At 41.7% G+C, this 19,192-nt stretch overlaps 1 protein-coding gene across 1 annotated transcript in view; it reads right to left on the minus strand.

Annotated features, from left to right (window-relative positions):
- COL6A1 (collagen type VI alpha 1 chain) overlaps nt 1–19,192 on the minus strand; it is a 76,156-nt gene that overhangs the window by 40,805 nt on the left and 16,159 nt on the right. Inside the window, exons 5-19 of the mRNA XM_015825540.1 lie at nt 13,132–13,242; nt 12,888–12,908; nt 11,646–11,666; nt 11,507–11,551; nt 10,332–10,385; nt 9,384–9,428; nt 9,260–9,286; nt 7,305–7,331; nt 7,168–7,212; nt 6,536–6,589; nt 6,237–6,299; nt 5,541–5,603; nt 3,378–3,431; nt 3,255–3,290; nt 2,805–2,867 (exon numbers count right to left, since the gene is read on the minus strand). Of these exons, the coding sequence (XP_015681026.1) occupies nt 2,805–2,867; nt 3,255–3,290; nt 3,378–3,431; nt 5,541–5,603; nt 6,237–6,299; nt 6,536–6,589; nt 7,168–7,212; nt 7,305–7,331; nt 9,260–9,286; nt 9,384–9,428; nt 10,332–10,385; nt 11,507–11,551; nt 11,646–11,666; nt 12,888–12,908; nt 13,132–13,242 (729 nt within the window). The remainder of the gene's footprint in view (nt 1–2,804; nt 2,868–3,254; nt 3,291–3,377; nt 3,432–5,540; nt 5,604–6,236; nt 6,300–6,535; nt 6,590–7,167; nt 7,213–7,304; nt 7,332–9,259; nt 9,287–9,383; nt 9,429–10,331; nt 10,386–11,506; nt 11,552–11,645; nt 11,667–12,887; nt 12,909–13,131; nt 13,243–19,192) is intronic.

A 19,192-nucleotide genomic window follows, 5' to 3' on the forward strand; every position in this document is an offset into this window, starting at 1 on the left:
AGCAAAGCCCCCACCCAAACAAAACACTCCCCCATCCAATCAGAGCACAGCCAACCCCCCATCCAATCAGAGCACAGCCAAGCTCCTTAACCAATCAGAACACACCTCCACCCAATCAGAACACAGCCAAGCTCCTACCCAATCAGCTCAAGCCCCACTGGCAGTTAAAAGGAAGAAACAGCTGCGATCACACACACTACGCCCAGAAGCACGAAGCAGAAGACACCAGCCTGAAGATGACGAATGTGACTTCGTCGAAACGTCGCCAAGAAACTTCTAATTCATTCTTTTTGAATTTGGTTCTCTCTCTCTCTCTCTCCCTATCTTCCATCCATCCATCCATCCATCATCTATCTATTAAATTTATATGCTGCCCATCCCACTATCGAGCAACTTGGGCAGGTTTACAAGCTAATCTGGTCCACAATTTTAAAATGACAATTCTCTTCAGAAGCATATTTCTGAATTTTGTGATGCATTTCTCTGTCTAAACAAAGCAAAATGTATTTAGAATGTTACTTTATGAAAATTGATTTTTAGTCTTCTGAGATAATATATAAATGTCCATGTTATCCAAGAACAGACCAGTGAGAGGGAAACTGAAGCTACATTAATTAGTACAATCCTCAAATTCATGAACCCCACAGCACTAACTTTTCTCAATATATCAGAGCATTTTAAAAAATCTTCCTTTCTTGTTTCCAAATTGGTTTTGGCCAGCTGAACTCTTCTAGCTGCCCAGTTTTACAGATGCACTTTTTTGTTTGGGGCATAGTGCATTTTTCCCTACTCATTCCCAACTTTCTCATTAAAGGAGGCATTGTTTTCCTTTCCTTTGCAACTAGCTCATCAGGGGGAAATCTAACCTGGAAATAAGAAGAAATTGCTTGACAGTGAGAACAATTAATCAATGGAACAGCTTGCCCCCTGAAGTTGTGGGTGCTCCGTCCCCGGAGGCTTTCAAAAAAAGATTGCACAACCATTTGTCTGAAATGGTATAAAGCCTCCTGCTTTGGGCAGAGGGTTGGACTAGAAGACCTGCAAAGTCTCTTCCAACTCTATGATTCTATTCTGTTATGTTCCTCTCCTCTCCTCTCCTCCCCTCTCCTTCTATTCTATGCCTTTCTTAGTTTATAAACTCAGTCTGCTAATTCTACATTGAGTCATGTGTATCCTCCAAGTTCCAGCTATAAGAAAAACAAAAACAAGTTTTAACAAAATCAGTTAAAAGTGCAGAATGTCTTTTCCCACATGTTTGGACATTATTAGAAATATTTAACAACCCTTAAACTTGACCCATTTCTCTAAAACAGAGGTATCAAACTCAATTTCATTGAGGGCCGCATCAGCATTGTGGTGCCCTTAGGAGGGCTGGGTGGGCGTGGACCACTGGGTGGACATGGCTGTGGTGGTCATGGCTGACTGGGTGGGCGTGGCCACCTCGACATTGCTCGGGGGGGCACCTGTGGGGGCCAGGCAGGATTGGGGGAGATCCAGGGTGTCTCTGGCGGGTGAGGCGGTGGGCAGGAGGCTCATCCTGCGAGGTGAGGCAGGGGGGCAGGGGACAGGGTGGGGGGTTCATTGCCACAGGGCAAGGCAAGGTGAGGCAGGGGCCGGGGCGGCTGCTGCCTGACACCATCGGCCCCTGCACACAGAGGCCAGCAAGCGCATGGAGGCCGACGGTGTCCGTCAGCAGCCATAGCCTGCCAGCCCCTCGACCAGCACACTCTGGGGTTCCGTAGCCCGCTGCGAATACTGGGCCAGCCCTCCAGCAGCAGGCAGAGTAGGGGAGGGGAGGCACATGATACAGACCACCAGATGTACCTACTCCGTCCCGTCTGTTTTTGCTTGCAGTTGGAGAGCAGGTCGCTGCTGGTCATCTTCTCGGCCCCCTTGGCCCGCGTGTGGAGCTTGTTCCCTTCGCGCACCTGATGCACCTTGGCCCCGCCTCAGGCCACTGGAACCAGCAGCTGGTGCAGGTCCATTAGGCTCCCCCCGCCACCTGGAGCAGCAGCCCCACCCAGCAAAAAGGCGAAACGGATGGCTAGGAATTCCTGAGTAGAGATGGTAGAGCACGCCCAGTCCCAGCAAGCAAAAGGCCAACCTGAGCGGGGAAAGCCAGATCCCCATTGGCGCCATGGCCACCCAGTCCCAGCCAGGATTGTGTGCCTCTCCCCCATCTCTGCTTCCTTTGTACTGGGTGGGCCTGAAGCTCCGGGTGGCAGCCTAATGGACCTGTGCAAGTGGCTGGCGGCCACGGCTACGACAGGTATCGAGGTGTGCGAGGGAAATGCACTCCACCCATGGACCAAGGGCAAGACACGTGCGGGGGCTGAGATGACCAGTGGCAACCTGCTCTCCAACCAAAAAGAGATAAGACGGAGTAGGCATGTCTGGCGGTCTGCATCACATGCCCCCTTGACTCCATGTGCTGCCATTGCCACCGCCACAGCGCTGCTGCTAGAGGGCCGGCCCAGTATTCACAGCGGGCTACGCACCCCTGCTGCCGGATGCTGTTGGCCCCTGCATGCTCACCTTCTGTGCATGTGACTTGGGGGCTGCTGGGCTGGGTGGAGCCAGGGCCAGGGTGGCGGGGGCCAGCCCCTCGCTGTCTCCAGAGCATTCCCGGGGGCCAAATATTGGCCAATCGCGGGCCAAATTCAGTCCGCGGGTCTTGTGTTTGACATGTCTGCTCTAAAAAGATCACTAGGCCTTAGGCAAAAATGACTTGAGTTTTCATTTTAAACAGTAAAGTCTTTCTTCTTCTTCTAAACTACTTGTGAATATTGTGAATTAAAATTTACCTTTTCTCCTTTGGATCCACGAGTCCCAGGGACACCTCGTAAGCCTTCGGATCCAGGGCTACCCTGTGTGCAAAAGGATTATGATGATTTTATATAGTAGATTCAATAACAAGCCTGCCAGAAGTGTGGCAGAGAGCTTTTAAACATATTTCTGTTCACTAAGAAGCTAAAGGGGAATTTTGTATTAGAACTTGTTCTAACAATCCAGTTGGGAAGGATTCTGAGAGCTTGCTAAGAACTGAAGGAATTCCTAAATGTTTTTATAGGTTACACTGTGTTTACAGCTGAGGAAAGCTCTTTGCTGATTGTATCCCATTCCATATCAATATTAGAAAAACAGCTTTGAATAAACCCATTGAATTACAGTTCCAGAGGCTTAATGAAGACCATTTTCTTGGTTTCCAATTTTGCTGCCAACTACAGAAAACATCACTGAAAACAGTACCTTACCTTTGGTCCAGCGATACCATCAGAGCCAGGACTTCCCTACAAGAGAAAGAAGAGACAGTGGAATGGATTGTCATGTATTTAAACCAGCTCCTTCAGGCCCCTTAAAAATCTTTAAATGTGTACCTCATCTCCCCATTCTCCTTTTTCTCCTTTGGCTCCCACTTCTCCAGGCAGACCCTAAAAGACGTGAAAAAGCAAATACTTTTAACACGAGGCTTTTGAGTATTCATACAGCAGCTGTGAATCACATAAGTGATCTAAACCGAAATGGGTAGAGATGTCAGAGCAATGTTATTATTGCCCTTCAAAATCAAAAAGACAAATGACATCTTTATATAAAGATTGTTTGCCAGCTTAAAAACAACTCTGAATTTCTCTGATCTCATGATATCAACTGCATTGATGAGCTGAGATGATTCAGTTTTGGCTTGGCTATAGTATAGCTGAAACTGCAACAAAACCAACATTTTAATTCACAATATTCTGAAATCTGGTAAATTTTTACAGCTGTTTGGCAGCAATTTTCCCATCAGAAGGATCTCTTATCTTATCCCAAAATGCTGATCCCTGAGCTTTGGTTCCCCTAAAAGGTCCTTCAGGGGAATGGCGGTTTAGCCTCAGAAGCTTCAAAGTCTTTATTTTTTTAATGCAACTAGACAAAGGCAACATGAACTGAGGACGTGGATTGGGGGTGTATGGAATAGCAATTTATTTTACTCATTGATGACATGGGATAAAACACTTTTCACTTTACCCCAAAACTTCCTGCAGCTGGGTGAGAGCAGTATTTTTTTTCTTTTTGCTCCTTATCATCAGTGTACTAAAACTGGACGATGATCACATGACAATGCAAAAACGTTCTGATGGTTTGGGGAGCAAAAGAAGTGGAAATTTAGAAGAGGCCAAAGAATGAGCTTGTCTAAAAAAAATGTGATTATTCCATACACAACTTCTATGACGAAGGAATGTTATTCTTAGGTTATTCTTGCTTAGAGATCACAGTTGTGACTGGCAACTCTGTTAGCAAGTGCTGCAATTGCAAAGCAAAACATCACATGACTGCCAGAAACTTCTGTTTTGGTTGCTCAGCAAATCACTGAAGTTATTAAGTGATCATGACTTGCAGTTTCACATCTGTGCTCTCCATTAATTGTGCTTGCTGAAAGCAGGTTGTGAAGCATGCAAATTGTGATCATGTGACTGTGGGACAATACAACTGTTGTGAATGCATACTGGTTGAAAAGCACCCAAATGGCAATCATGTGACTGTGGGACACTGTAATGATCTTAAATGTAAGGTTTGGTTGCAAAGCTGTTTTTTTCAACTCTAGTTAACTTTAAATAATTGCTAAATGAAGTAGTCAGTAAGTGAGGAGTACTTGTAGCGTCCTTTATAAAGAACATCTAGGCTGTATGGAATGCATGTACAAGAGTGCGGATGTGTAAAATCCTAAGAATCCAGGAAAAAATCCAAGAGAAGCTGCAGTATCTAGTCAATCTCACGTTTTGTGTCTGATCAACTAACCAGTATTCCTAATCTGGCAAATTACCAACAGCCAATTTTGAAACCAGGAAACCATCTTCTAGCTGTTTACCATCTTCTAATGCAGTGCTTTTTTTTCTTCGTTCCCATTTTCATTACCCAAACTGCTTATCAGAAAGTCCTTTTACCACTTATCAGAAATTCCTTATTTAAATGTCCCTGCTGTGATTTTGGGCAATTTACCTAGGTTAGCGAAGTTTAGGGAAGCACAGTTCTAATGGCTCCACTAGCAAGTTGTGGGATCCTTCACTCAGCCCTCTTTATTTGCCTGAATCCTGCTAACTTCCTTTATCAAACCAGCAGGCAAACAAACAAAAATCAAACAGGCCAAATTAATTTATTTAGAATAATATCTAGTCCAGTGTCATAAATTTGCTTCTCAGTAGCATATTAAATATAAACAAATATTTATCATGAAATACAACACTCCTTAGAGTGTTGGGTTTTTTTATCCCAACAAGTAACATTGGGGAAATTGTTATAGCATAGATAAAACTGAAAGGTCTACCCAGTACTTAAAGCTGGCTGAGCGGAAAGAGTGTGAACCTGCTGGCTGTTGCCTCTTTTCCCCTAACCTGGTGGTGTTATGTTGGGGGAGGGAGCAATATCTATGATCCACCTCCGGCTGTCACTGTCTGAGATGTGAGGAAGGGAATTGGGGAGAAACAGGGAGTGTGGTCAGGGACAGCAGTGATACAAGAGGAAGGCCAAGTGATGCTATAAGTTCACAATTACAACTATACCTTGTCGCCAGGACGTCCATCTTTTCCTTGTGGCCCTGGACCTCCTTTGGGCCCAGGCTCTCCCTTGAAGTAAAGAGCACAGAGACACAAATAAGTTTAGGAAGGAAAAAAGGACTCCCATTCCAACATCCTAAATGACATGACATACAAGTGGAGGTTTGTCACTGCTAGGGGGAGCTAGTGGAAGTGAGAATCACCTGTAGTCAAAATAGAGAAATCTAAAGTTTTGTCATCATTGTGACAGGACCATGCACGCCAAATGAGAAATATAAAAGCAGAATTTCCTATTCTTTCAAATACAGACCATTTTTATATTTTAAGAACTCTATTATGCCTATATATATGTATGTATGTATGTATGTATGTATGTATGTATGTATGTATGTATGTATTATATTATATTATAACATTGAAAAACATCATAAACCAATATTACTTATTGAGGATTAGTACATTGCTGATTTGGCTTCCCCTCACTTCAACTTACTACTACAATAACCTACTAAAATTGCTTCCTTTGACTTTTTGGATTTGCATGTGTGAAAATGTTTTGTAAAACAAATGTAATGCCATATTTAACCAATTTACTACTATAAATACTACTGAACTAGATAAATTTATCATGGTATTTATAAGCTGACATCACAAAAGTATAGTATCCGAGTCATAAAGAGAAAACAATGAATTATGGCTAACCTTTATCCCTTTGGGTCCATAAGAACCAGTATCCCCTTTTTGTCCAGGAGGTCCTTGTAAGCCCTGGAATCAAGCAGTTATCAATTAACTAATGACAATGTGTATATGTTTTGGTATATTACAATAATCTCCATCAGGCTGGACTGAATTTATCCATTTTTCAATTTATTGGCCTATTTCTAACCAGATTCTGCACTTTGTGACTACCTATATTTACAGATTTGCTTCCACCACTGCACCCTGAGGTTGCCTGTTAGCAATCAGAATGGATAGATGTGTAATCTCTTGCACCGACGTACATCAAACCCAGGAGATCCTTTGCATCCTGATAGTCCATGATATCCTTGTTCACCCTGTGAAGAAAGAAAATATTTACAGGACTATTACGAATCATTTAGAATTATTTTCTTTTATCATTAGAAGATAGCAATAGCAATAGCACTTAGACTTATATACCGCTTCACAGTGCTTTACAGCCCTCTCTAAGCGGTTTACAGAGTCAGCATATTGCCCCCTGGGTCCTTATTTTACCGACCTCAGAAGGATTGAAGGCTGAGTCAACCTTCAGCTGGTGACAATCGAACTCCTGGAGCGAGCAATGAGTTAGCCTGCAGTACTGCATTCTAACCACTGCGCCACCACAGGAAGATTCTGTAAGATTATCTCTATAAGACTAGTAGAAGCAATTGTACTGGAATGTCTCTTCTGGAAAAAATTTAGCTGATTGCAGCTAAATTAGACTTTGGGAATTCTTACTCATTCTACTATACCAAGTTAGTCTAGGACTCTAGGTCATCAGAACACCTGAATATTGATATGCCTTTATTCACTTCCTTAAGCCAATACTTTATTCAATTGCAACCCTTTTAATGCAGCTTTTTTTAAGGCATAAGGAGGAAAACTACCTTCTGCGTGCAGCTATAAACCATACCTTCTTGCCATCATCGCCATCTATGCCACGTTTGCCCTTCTCTCCCTGTAACAGAAAAAAGTCAGGTATATAATACATATTTCAATTCACTCTCAAAAAGATATTGGTATCATCCCCAACAAAACCCAAAGACACACCTTGCCTCCTTTTGCACCTCTTGAGCCCTGTAGATGAAAGAAGAAGATTTAGAATGATGTACAAGTGATTACTGGGGATATATGGAAAAGGCTAGGGGAAGTGGATATTTCTTGTTCTCTTTTTAGAGCCTACTATGGAATTTAAGATATTTATGATCTTCTAGATCTGGGGGTGCAAGACAGTATTCCAGGGGGTGCAAAAACTTGGGTTTTCAAAATTATAGTTTATATGCATAATTCATTGCTGTTATTTCACACTTTTGTATGGGGTGTGAGAATATATCAGAAGCATTTTAGGAGTGCGGAGTATAGAAAAGGTTGGGAGCCACTGTTCTAGATAATCACTAGATACTGATGTTATATCAGCAAAATACGGTGGCTGCATCATGCCCTAATATAATATCCTAAGAACAAACTACGTCCTTTCTAATTGAACATAACTAGCCTTTTCATTTAAAAAAGCATATATGCAATTTTGCAAAATATTCTAAATCTTATCTGAACCATTCCCTGTCCCTGCTCTGGTTGTCTAACTTTCTAGTGATCACAAAATTACCGTCCCCATGATATTAGGATAAATAATAATAATAACAATAACTTGAACTGTTAAGTTTTTACCAGTTACGGACTGTGAATTGAATTGAAGACTAAATCTTAATAATAATAATCATAACAACAACTTGAACTATTAAGTTTTTACAAATTCCAAACTGTGAATTGTAGACTAATTATTATTATTATTAAAAAAACAGCTAGAAAAATAACAAAATATCATGATTTGCGAATTGAAATTGAGCGATTGTGGAGGAAGAAATCAATGGTTGTACCAATGGTAATAGGAGCCCTTGAAGCAATTCCCAAAGGGCTTCCTAGATGCATGGAAATTTTGAACATATTAAACCTGAATATCCTGACTTTGCAAAAAAAAAACACCATACTCGGAACTACCTATATACTCAGACGCTACCTTAATAGCTCTTTGGTCCTTGGTTAGGACTTGAACTGTTAATTTTTTACCAGTCCCAGACTGTGAATTGAATTGAAGATTAACAACAATAATAATGGTTTTAAATAATTTTTTATATTAAAATATACTTTAATATATTTTAACATATTGTTTTTAATATATTTATTTCGTTTATCCTTAATGTATGGTGCCCAGAATAACTTGTTTGTGAGATGGGTGGCCTTATAAATTTGATAAACAAATAAATAAATGTGCAAAACAGAATCCAATATTTGTTTCTTTGCCCAACAATTCTAGTGGGAATCTCAAATCCAAACAATTCCAGGTAGAACCAAATTAATTTAAATTTCTTACAGCCTTTTCTCCTTCCGAAAAACAGACAATTTAGAGGGCAATTTTAACATATTTGTGTTTCAAACTGATCATAGGACACATTTATTTTATTTGCTCCAATAAAATGAGATCTCAGGAAGAAGGAAGGCTTTAACTAAATATTAGGGGAAATTTCCTGAAGTGCTACATAGCAGGCAGGCTGGTAGGCAACTATTAGAGTGCCACAGTAGATTCCGTAAAGGGAGTTAGCCACAGGGGGCGGGGCAAGAGGGGCTAAATGATTTTTGAGATACTTTCAGTTACAGACCAGATTCACATGCTAAATATTAAATCAGAATGCTGTTGATTTGTTTTTGGCTTCATATGTGAACCCACTCAATTGTGATTTATTTATGTGGTTTGAAATGATATGAAATGAGGTAAGATCTTGAGAATATACAGACTTTGCAGTTTCAACCACAAGCAAGCTTCTCTTCCCCATCCCCTGTTTGGTTTATATTTTATAGGATACATCTAGATCAAGGCTAAATCTTGTGATATTTTGTCTGGCCCTAAAAATGGCATACCCTAACACTGAATTTTGGAGTTTTTTTCCCTCCAATAATTCAACACAGATTTATTTGGTTTTGTAGCACTGTTAATCAACACAACTCACCTTGTCCCCTCGGCCACCCTTGTCTCCCTAAAAATGAGAAGGAGGGGAGAAAGTCAGATATATTCTAAATAAAATTATAAGAAAAAAATATTGACAAGAAAGCAGTAAGGGAAATTATACTTGCCTTCATCCCTTGGTAGCCAATAGGTCCTGGGTCACCTTGCTTTCCCTAGGTAAAGAATAACATTCAAAGCAATAAATCCCATTGCAGTCAGATCTGATTCTTGTTTGGGAAATTCTCTCAAGATTGTAGGGGGAAAAAAATTCATCCAGAATTTTACTTTAATTGGGATTTTGACAATTTCTTACAATATGTTTAAAGCATTTAAGTCCTTTGATTTGAAATCCATCCTTACTTTCCCAAAACACACACATGAAAGCACATTCATGCTTATATCTAAACAGATTGATATAGAGTTGGATTAAGACATGTAAGTAGAATGGACTCATGGCTGGATCCAATCTTGTTTCTTTAATAATGCAATTTTATATGTGTCTATTCAGAAATAATCTATTTTGAATTCATACTACGTCAGGGCTTCCAGAATTTCAGATTAAAGCTTTCTATGTTATCAAAAACACTTCACTGACAAATGCATTAGTGCCTATCAGATGTGAACTCTCCAGACATAGGGGTCTTTTTGAAGACTTCAGAAGAGTGCAGTTCAAGATCTCAGTTCTTTGTGAAAATTACAGAAGGGTCCCCTAGTTTTATTATATTATAGTGGTACATTAAATTCTATCAAAACTGGACCTAATATGATGATCTCAGAAAAGATGATGAGATGCCTCAACAGAATGGATGCGTGGAAACAGGCTGAATCTCACCCCTCCTGTAACTTCACTGGCAATTTGCAAATTCAGGAAGATGCTGACATATAGATGGTGTGTCTGCAAAACTGATTAATGTTATCTCACAAGTCTTCAAATATGGAAAATGTCCCTTGGGAGGAATGCATCCCTCCAACTAAAAGAAAATATTCCATATTTACTCGGAATAATTCAGTATTACATAAAATTCAGCTTCACTTTGAGTATTTTCCATCCAAGGTCAAATGTATTTTCTACTTACGGGATCTCCAGCGTCTCCTTTTTCTCCTGGCAAGCCAGGTCTCCCTCTTTCTCCCTGAAACAAAATATCAGTAAGCATTAGGTTTTATTTCCAGTTTTTATTTAACCTTACATTGCAAGTAAAGTTTAGTTTTTAAAAAGCATTGAAGAAAAGGAGTCATGTTATGAATGCTCTTGCCATTATCCAAAGGATAATTTCAAGACTGTCCTTTAGTGTCGGGCAAATGCCAAATATTGCAATACACACAGCATTAATTAAAAGTGAAACCTATTTTCACTTTTCACAATTGTTTCTGAATCAACAACAGTAAATAGTTACAAAACTCTAACAAAACTCTACAAAATGTGAAAGTACTACTTCCCCCCCCAAAAAAGACTGTTCTATACATATGAGTTAGCAGGTATATAAACAAGAAGAAAGTAGTAATGGGAACCAAGAAGACTTTAAGGAAAGGACTCCCTCAATCTGGAATGGAAAGGTTTGCATGGCTGTATCCATGGGCATAGAATAATGAAAGTGAGTACTGTACAGCTGCCAAGTTGTCTGTCAATAGGAGAATGGACAGAAAAAGGCTTGGAATGAAGAATTATTATTGACAGAAGTGCACACTGTAGAAGGTGTCAAGTTAGCCATTTCAGGGAGAGGAGAACTGGTTGGCTTCACTTCTTTTCAGGTTGCAATCTAACCAAATAAGTCAAAGTGAAAGAAGTAAGTCCTTCAATCAAAGGTCCTATTCTTAAATGCAAGGCCATTTGCCCACAAGACAACTCTTAAATGAAATTTTGAATGAACATATTGGTCTAGCTCAGATAACAGAGATCTATTTGATCACATGACTGCCCTCTCAGTTGAGGACTCAAATAGGCAGAACTTGGACAGATTAACTGTAAATTAGCCAGATTATATCGGGTTGGTTCATACATTCAAAATTAAATCCTGAATGGCAACAATTATCAGACTTCTTGATCTGGACTTGACCATCAGCAGAACAAAGATTCAAAGGGCTGCTGACATGAAACCATGATAGGATGGCTGGGAGCAGCTTGCAAATGTCTGATCTTCTTGCTCCCATACATTGTCTCCTTGCACTGTATGATCAGTTTCCAGGTGAGAGTAAATTTTACCAGATACCTGGCAGTCAGTTACAGAACTGATAAGGTGAGGAAAACACAAACCTCTTCTCCTGGGTCCCCAATGTGCCCTGGAGGTCCTCGAGGAGGCTAAGAAACAACAACAAAAAATTAGGATTAGAGCGCAGGAATGCAAAAGGCAAGATTTTAGATACTGCTGGGCTGTCAGGATAATAACACTCACCTGGCATTCATAGGAACAGCACTGTTGACAGAATAAAAGGACACCATTAAAAGTTAAATAAGAGATGCCAAGTTTACACTTTCATCCCTTCATTTGTAACTAGCTAGAAAAATTGGGAAGCAGTTTCCCACGCAATTCTGGTGAGTTCTAGCAGGAACTGAGGCTGTGCCACATGACATAATGCAATTAATTGGTTGGAGCTTCTAGGTTAGTTTCCTGTCCATCTGAACAGTCATCAACAAAGTTATGTTGCTTGGATATGCCTAAAATGTGTTAAGATAAATAGTTATAAGAAAAATGTTTTGTTGGTTTATTTCAGTGAACACAAAAAACAGCATGATAGTCACATCAAACTGTCTGTTTTGCTATTTGCTCTAGATTTTTCTCTTTAGAAATTATCTATGTTGATGTAGGACCTGTCAATATGCAAATCTCCAGAAAAGAGGAAAGAGATTCAGCTATGTTTCCATTATTCTCTGCCTTAGGATGAAAACAGTTGATCCCTTGTGACAAAAGGGAATGCATCAGACTGGGCCAAGTACCAATGTAAATCAGATACTTTAAAGCAAAATGCAAACTAGAGGCCTATTATTCAGCCCCCTGGCTTCAGCTCCGGGATGGCATACTTTTGAGTTACTGAGAGCATGTTGGAGCCTTCATTTTGGAACCAGTCTGCTGCTGCAGAAGGTTGAAGCTGGATCAGGTTGACAAACTGACAAAGGAATGTTTTTCAGTAGAAAACTATACTTTGGCCTGAATCTTGTGGCCCAAGACCATTCATGCTTACAGCCTACACTTACTCAGAAAACACCTCCCCCTGAAAAATAGGTGGATATAAATACTGACTTGCTCATAATTCCAGTGTTTATAAAATAAGCTTTTAAAAACTACTTAAATTCTAAATATTTACATTTCTGCAGAGCTTACATCAGTCATCAAAATTATTTTATTCTGTCCTAAGTTTTGAATAGGTAACTAAGATTTTGAATCCTCCTTTGTGATCTGAGCAGAGGGCTATAAATTTGGTGCAAGATATGGTTCTTCCTTCTATTCCTTGGGACAAAAACATTTTGCTGTTTCCTTCCACTAAATAATAAGCAATTGGAGAGAATCCTGGCATTTAGATTAACATTGGCATGATTAGCTCAAGGTTTGCTAGGCAAGAAATAGTGACAGGAAATTAGAAAATTTACAAGATAAAAATGATTCTTGAATGAACAAAAGGGCACTGAAAAAACTTACCACATGCTCCACATTATTTTTCTGAAAGGAAGAATAAGGAATAAAATAAGCAGAAATAATCAAGATAGCATATCCAATGCATGATACATTTATCCAAAAGGAAAATATCTCTAAATTTAAAATTATTGCTGTAGAAAAGCAAATTAGATAAAAGAAAACTCATTTACTTGAGTCTCTATTACTGTATTCTTACATCTTCTTTTTAAGCAGATCTAGTAAATAGAAAAGAAATACTAAGACTCACAATCATTTCAATGATGGTGTCAATTGTTCTAGGAATATCGCTTTGTGGTACAGTTGCTGTGAAATTGCGACGATAGTCATGGTCTGTAGCAATCACATTTAATCTGGATTCCTAGGATAAAATAAACCAAATCAGAACTATGTTTTCATTCCAATGTCAGCTTGTAAATTTAGCAATGAGTTTGATCTAATTGCTGCACAGATTGGTACCTCAATCTTCACATGAAGATCCAAATATAATTCCACTTATCTGTGTAAATGTAGGTTGATTATAGTTACCTAAGCGGCCTTTCTCCCCAGCTCTCCAGCTCACCAAATCTTTATCAACTCTGGGCGCAATAACCTTGGATTCCCACTGGCTGAGTTATTATTGTTATGACTAACTGGACTCTCATCCACATCCCCCGTCCCAGCACCAATTAACTTTAAAAGAGAAAGAGAAAAGATGGCTACATTTCCATCTGTTATCAAGCAAAAACATCCGATGTTAGCAGGTTGACCTCCGCCCCCCCTTACAAAAAGGACAAATCCTGTAATGTAAACAAAAGCACAGGTTAGGGGTTGCCTCTTGGTTTATTAGGGTGTTTCTTATAGAACTTATTTTTAATGAGTCTGTCAGCTTTTACATCACTAGATTTCACCCAGGTGGCCTCAGACAATGGATATCCCTTCCATTGTACTAAGTACTGCAATTTCCCCTTAAAAATTCTAGAATCAAGAATGTGCTTTATTTCATACTGAGTCTGTCCTGCCACTATGAGGGGTCCGGGTGCCTTCTTAGGAGGAGGTCTTAAGGTGGAACCCCGAAAAGGTTTCAACAGGCTACAATGGAAAACAGGGTGAACTTTTTCTAAGAGCCTAGGAAGTTTTAATTCCACCGGGTTAATGACCTTTACAATGGGGAAGGGTCCTAAAAACTTTGGTCCTAACTTCTTACTAGGTAACTTAACCCATAAATATTTAGTTGACAGATAAACCTTTCCCCCAACTTGGAATGTTGTTTGAGGAGCCCTTTTTTATCTGCCTGTTTTTTGTATGTCTTGGAAGACTTTTTCAAAGCAGTTTTTGTGGTTTTCCAAACTTCCTCCCATCCCCTCACCCATTGATCAAGAGTCTGGGAAGTGGAGGGCGCTTGGGGGTATTCAGGTATTGGGCTGAACTCTTTTCCTGTGGCCACTTTGAAAGGTGTGAAGCCGGTGCTGCTGTGAACAGAGTTATTGTAAGACCCTCTGCGAAAGGGAGGAGGTCAGTCCAGTTTGTTTGTTGATAATCCACATAGCATCGGAGATACTGCTCCACCATTGAGTTCACCGATCAGTCCAGTTTGTTTGTTGATAATCCACATAGCATCGGAGATACTGCTCCACCATTGAGTTCACCGATTCAGCCACCCTATTGGTAGATGGGTGAAAAGCTCCTTGAGATGAGCCAATTAGTTTAAGAAAACTCCTCCAAAACTTAGCTGTGAACTGCACCCCGGTCAGAGATTATTCGTTTAAGTGCACCATGCAGTCTGTAGATGTGTTTCAGGAACATTTTGGTTAGTCATTGGGCGGACGGGAGCCCTTTGCAGGCAATGAAGTGAGCCTGCTTTGAGAACAGATCTATCACAGTGCAGATAACCATGTTTCCCCTACTTTCAGGTAGATCTACTATAAAATCCATAGCAATTTCTTCCCATGGTTGGGAAGGGTCTGCCACCGGTTGCAATAACCCAGGGGTTTCTCCTGGAATTCTTTTCATGGTGGCACATACAGCACAACTCAGGACATAGTTTTCCACGTCCTGTTTCAATCCTGGCCACCAGAATTGACGGTGGATGAGGTGTAGTGTTTTTAAATATGCAAAATGTCCAGCCTGTTTTATGTCATGGCTGTGTTAAAGCGCGTTAAAGCGGCTATATCTCTGGCAAATATAGTTTTCCCCCTTTGTAAGCCAAACCATCCCTGCATGTTAGGGAGGTTTGATTGTCCTTGAACCATTGGTCGGTGAGGAGCTCTCATTTTATTTTCTTTGCCCCAGGGTCATTGGTATTAGGGGCTCTTGAAGGTGGGACTCTGCATGGCGTAAGTTGAGAAGCAGCTTGTGGATTGGATATAACTGCCTCATTAACCTCTTCACGCTGGCTTTTGTACTGGGACAGTCTGGATAAAGCATCAGCTAAGAAGTTTTTTCCGACAGGTATGTACTTTAGGGTGAAATTAAAACGATTAAAGTACTGCGCCCATCGTACTTGTTTTGGGGACAATTTGCGGGGAGTTTTTAGTGCTTCTAGGTTTTTGTGATCAGCCCATACCTCGAAAGGCATCTTACTCCCTTCTAAATAGTGTTGCCAGTTTAATAGAGCCCAACGGATTGCGAAAGCTTCCTTTTCCTACACTGCCCACCTCCTCTCGCAGTCAGTGAATTTTTTTCGAGGTGTAGGTGCAGGGTTGTAGGGTCCCACACTGGTTCATTTGCAGTAGCACAGCTCCAACGGCTACGTCGCTGGCGTCGGCTTGAATCACAAAGGGCTTCCCTGGGCAAGGATGCTTTAAGACTGGTTCGACCGTAAATAGTCTTTTTAAATTTTTAAAAGCGGTTTCACAGTTCATAGTCCATGCTAGTGGTTGGCCCAGATGCAGTTTTCCTCCCCCTTTGCCTGTTTTTAGTAATTCCGTAAGGAGCAGGGCAATTTCAGCAAAGGAGGGGATGAACTGACAGTAGAAGTTGGCGAATCCCAGAAAGCTCTGGAGCTGTTTGTGAGTCTTTGGGGGCTGACATTCAATTAGAGCTTTCACTTTGGCCGGGTCCATTTCAATGCCCTCGCTGGAAATTCTGTAGCCAAGATAATCCAGTCGGGTCTGGTGAAACTCACACTTTGATAGTTTAACATAAAGTTTGGCATTCAAGTTTCTTTAGCACTTCCCTCACTAGTTTTACATGGTCAGCCATATTCAGGCTGTATATCAGGATGTCATCAAGATACACAAAACCCCCTTGTATAAATGGTCATGTAGTACCTGATTAATCAGCTGCATGAAGACAGCTGGAGCCCCTTGCAGTCCAAAAGGCATGACTTTAAATTGGTAGCTCCCCATGGGACAGTTAAAAGCAGTCTTCCACTCATCTCCCTCCTTTATCCTCACCCGGTAATAAGCCTCTCTCAAGTCCAACTTAGTGAAGACCCTCCCCTTTGCCAAGTGGGTCAGTAAGTCCTTCAGGAGGGGGAGGGGGTATTTGTTTTCCACACTCACCGTGTTCATACCTTTATAATCTACGCAGAGACAAAGCGACCCGTCTTTTCTTTCTTTAAATAACAAGTCTCCCACGGCAGACTTGGCCTGTTCGATAAATCCCCTCGCTAAGTTTTTGTCCACATACTGCTGCATCTCCTCCATCTCAAGGGGGGACATAGCATACATTCTCGGTCATGGGAGTTTGGTTTCCGGTAACAGTTCGATAAAGCAATCATTGGGTCGGTGGGGAGGCAGGGTGTCGCATTCTTTCTCACTAAATGCCTCCGCTAGGTCCCGGTATTCACTGGGGATGAGTGGCTTGCCTGGTTGAGACAGGGCAGCCATGTGTGCTAGCTCATCGGGTGGGCTAAGTTCTCCTGTAACGTCCGTCGAGTTAAGGAGGGGGACTTGGGTCCTATAGGTAATCTCACAGTCCTCATTCCCTTCTGCCACCAGATAAACGGCTTCTATTTGTCCAACCAGGCTAGTCCAAGGATCATAGCCTCAGTCATTTTCGGAGCCACATGAAATAAATGAACTCCCAGTGCTCACCTATTTCTAAGCATAGGGGTCAGTCAATTGTGTGACTAAAGTTCCTCCCATTAGGGAGCCATTGGCTTGCTCAAACCTCACGGGTTTGGAGAGCAGCCTTGCTCGTATGACCATTTTCAGGGCAAGTGACAAGTTAATAATGCACTGGAAGCATCCGGAATCAACTAGTACATTTAAATCTACCTGTGTCTTAGGGGTTATGAGTTGGCAGGTAGTGAGAAAGGTGGGATGTGTCGACTCACCATCGGGTCATTCTCTCCATCGTTGCGTCATAGGAGGGTAGAGCAGCGGCAGGTCCAGCTTGGGTCTCAGCACTCTCCTGCGTGGGGGACGTGACTTGGGCGACAGATTCCTGTGCGATCCAGTTGGATTTCTCTTTCGTTGGCTGCTGGGTTGGTTTCTTTCTCGCTGGTGGTCCTGGTCTATTCTGCTGCTGAGGGTAAGGGACTGGGCAACTTGCTGCTTGATGTCCCAATTGTCCACATCTGAAACACTTGATCGGTGGGCCAGCAGGTGGTCTGGGATTTTCAGTAGCCGCAGCGGTTGGAGGCTTTCGGGGGTAGCTGTCATTTGGGTTGATTTGGCCTCGACTCGACCTTGTGGGGGTGGCTTCTTATAGCGGGGTGAGCTGACGTCTAGTCTTATGGCTGCCTGGTATCATTCTTACAGCTGATCAGGGACTGCTCGATAGATACAAGCCTGGGAGAGGTGGTCTAGTCCCTCCTTGAAGTGATGGACTAGGGATTGCTCGGGCCACCTCTCTATTCGGCCGGCTATCTTGCAAAACTCTCGTACGTATTCCAGTACAGGCCTGCCGGCTTGTTTTATTTTGTGGACTTGTTCCTCCGCTTTGAGGGCAATGGATGGATCCTCGAACCTTGCTCTCAGTCCTAGGAAGAAGAGATGGGGGTCCTCTAACTCGGGTGCTTGCTCGTTATATAAATTGTTCAGCCACTCGGATGCTTCCCCTTCCAAGCTGGACGCAATCACGTCGACCATAGTGGCTGGGTTTGGATAGAAATAGGCACAGCGGTTCAGGTGAGAGCGCACCTGATTGAGGAAAAAGATCAGCTTCTCCGGGTCCCCATCGAAGGTTGCTCTAAGAGGTGGCACCATAAGTGTTTGCTGGCCTACCCACTGTGGATGTTGCATCCCCAACTGTTGCTGGCCCCCAGCGGTTGTTTTGGGCTTAATGTCATGGTACCGACAGATGAAACTATTCAAAAGAACTTCAAGGCATTGTTTACCTTAAAGAATCTTTTATTCGAGAAACGAAGTATCGACACTACATAGTTAAAACCAAAAACTGAATTCCCCTCTCCTGGGCACAAAGTAGCAAAGCACAATTCCCTCCTCCAATTAACAGTCATAAATCACATTCCCCAATTAGCTTGAAGCGCTTTCTCCCCAGTTCTCCAGCCCGCCAAATCTTTATCAATTCTGGGCGCAATAACCATGGATTCCCATGGCTGAGTTATTATTGTTATGACTAACTGGACTCTCATCTACATCCCCCCTCCCAGCACCAACTAACTCTAAAAGAGAAAGAGAAAAGATGGCTACATTTCCATCTGTTGTCAAGCAAGAACATCCGATGTTAGCAGCGTTGACAGCACACATATCAGTTGAAAGAATGCATGGAAACGTTTTCTTACTGATTGACCCATAACTATCAACTATTTTCTTGTGAAGATTTGCTACTCACTGAAATATCTGAACAGCCATTTAATAAGAATTGCCAATGACTCTTTTCAAAGATTACACAAGGTTTTATTCACTTTAGCATGTGTATCTTATCTAACCTGGCATAATTAGGCATCTGTCATATTGCACCTTTAAAATCAGCAAATTTGAGTTATTTTTTTCACCCAGCTTATTTTATTTATTTATTTATTTATTAAATTTATATACCGCCCTATCTCCCTTACGGGACTCAGGGCGGTGAACAGGCGATAATAAAAACCACAATAATAAATAAATAATTTCTATGCTAAAATCAAATTAAATGACAGGCCTGTTCTAAAAACACCCCATACAAAACCCCCACTAAAACATAATCAAACTTAATCAAACTACGCCAGGCCAGCCGCACGGAATAGATGGGCCTTCAGGGCTCGGCGAAAAAGGCGCAGGTCCGCAACTGTACGTAGGTCGGGGGGTAGGTCATTCCAGAGGGCAGGAGCTGCCACAGAGAAGGCTCTCCCCCTGGGGGTCGCCAGCTGGCATTGTCTGGCCGACAGCACTCTAAGGAGGCCCTCTCTGTGGGAGCGGACTGGTCGAAGGGAGGTGTTT

This window comes from Protobothrops mucrosquamatus, unplaced genomic scaffold (genome assembly GCF_001527695.2).
Source record: "Protobothrops mucrosquamatus isolate PMUCROS unplaced genomic scaffold, P.Mucros_1.0 scaffold_199, whole genome shotgun sequence".
Lineage (NCBI taxonomy): Eukaryota > Metazoa > Chordata > Lepidosauria > Squamata > Viperidae > Protobothrops > Protobothrops mucrosquamatus.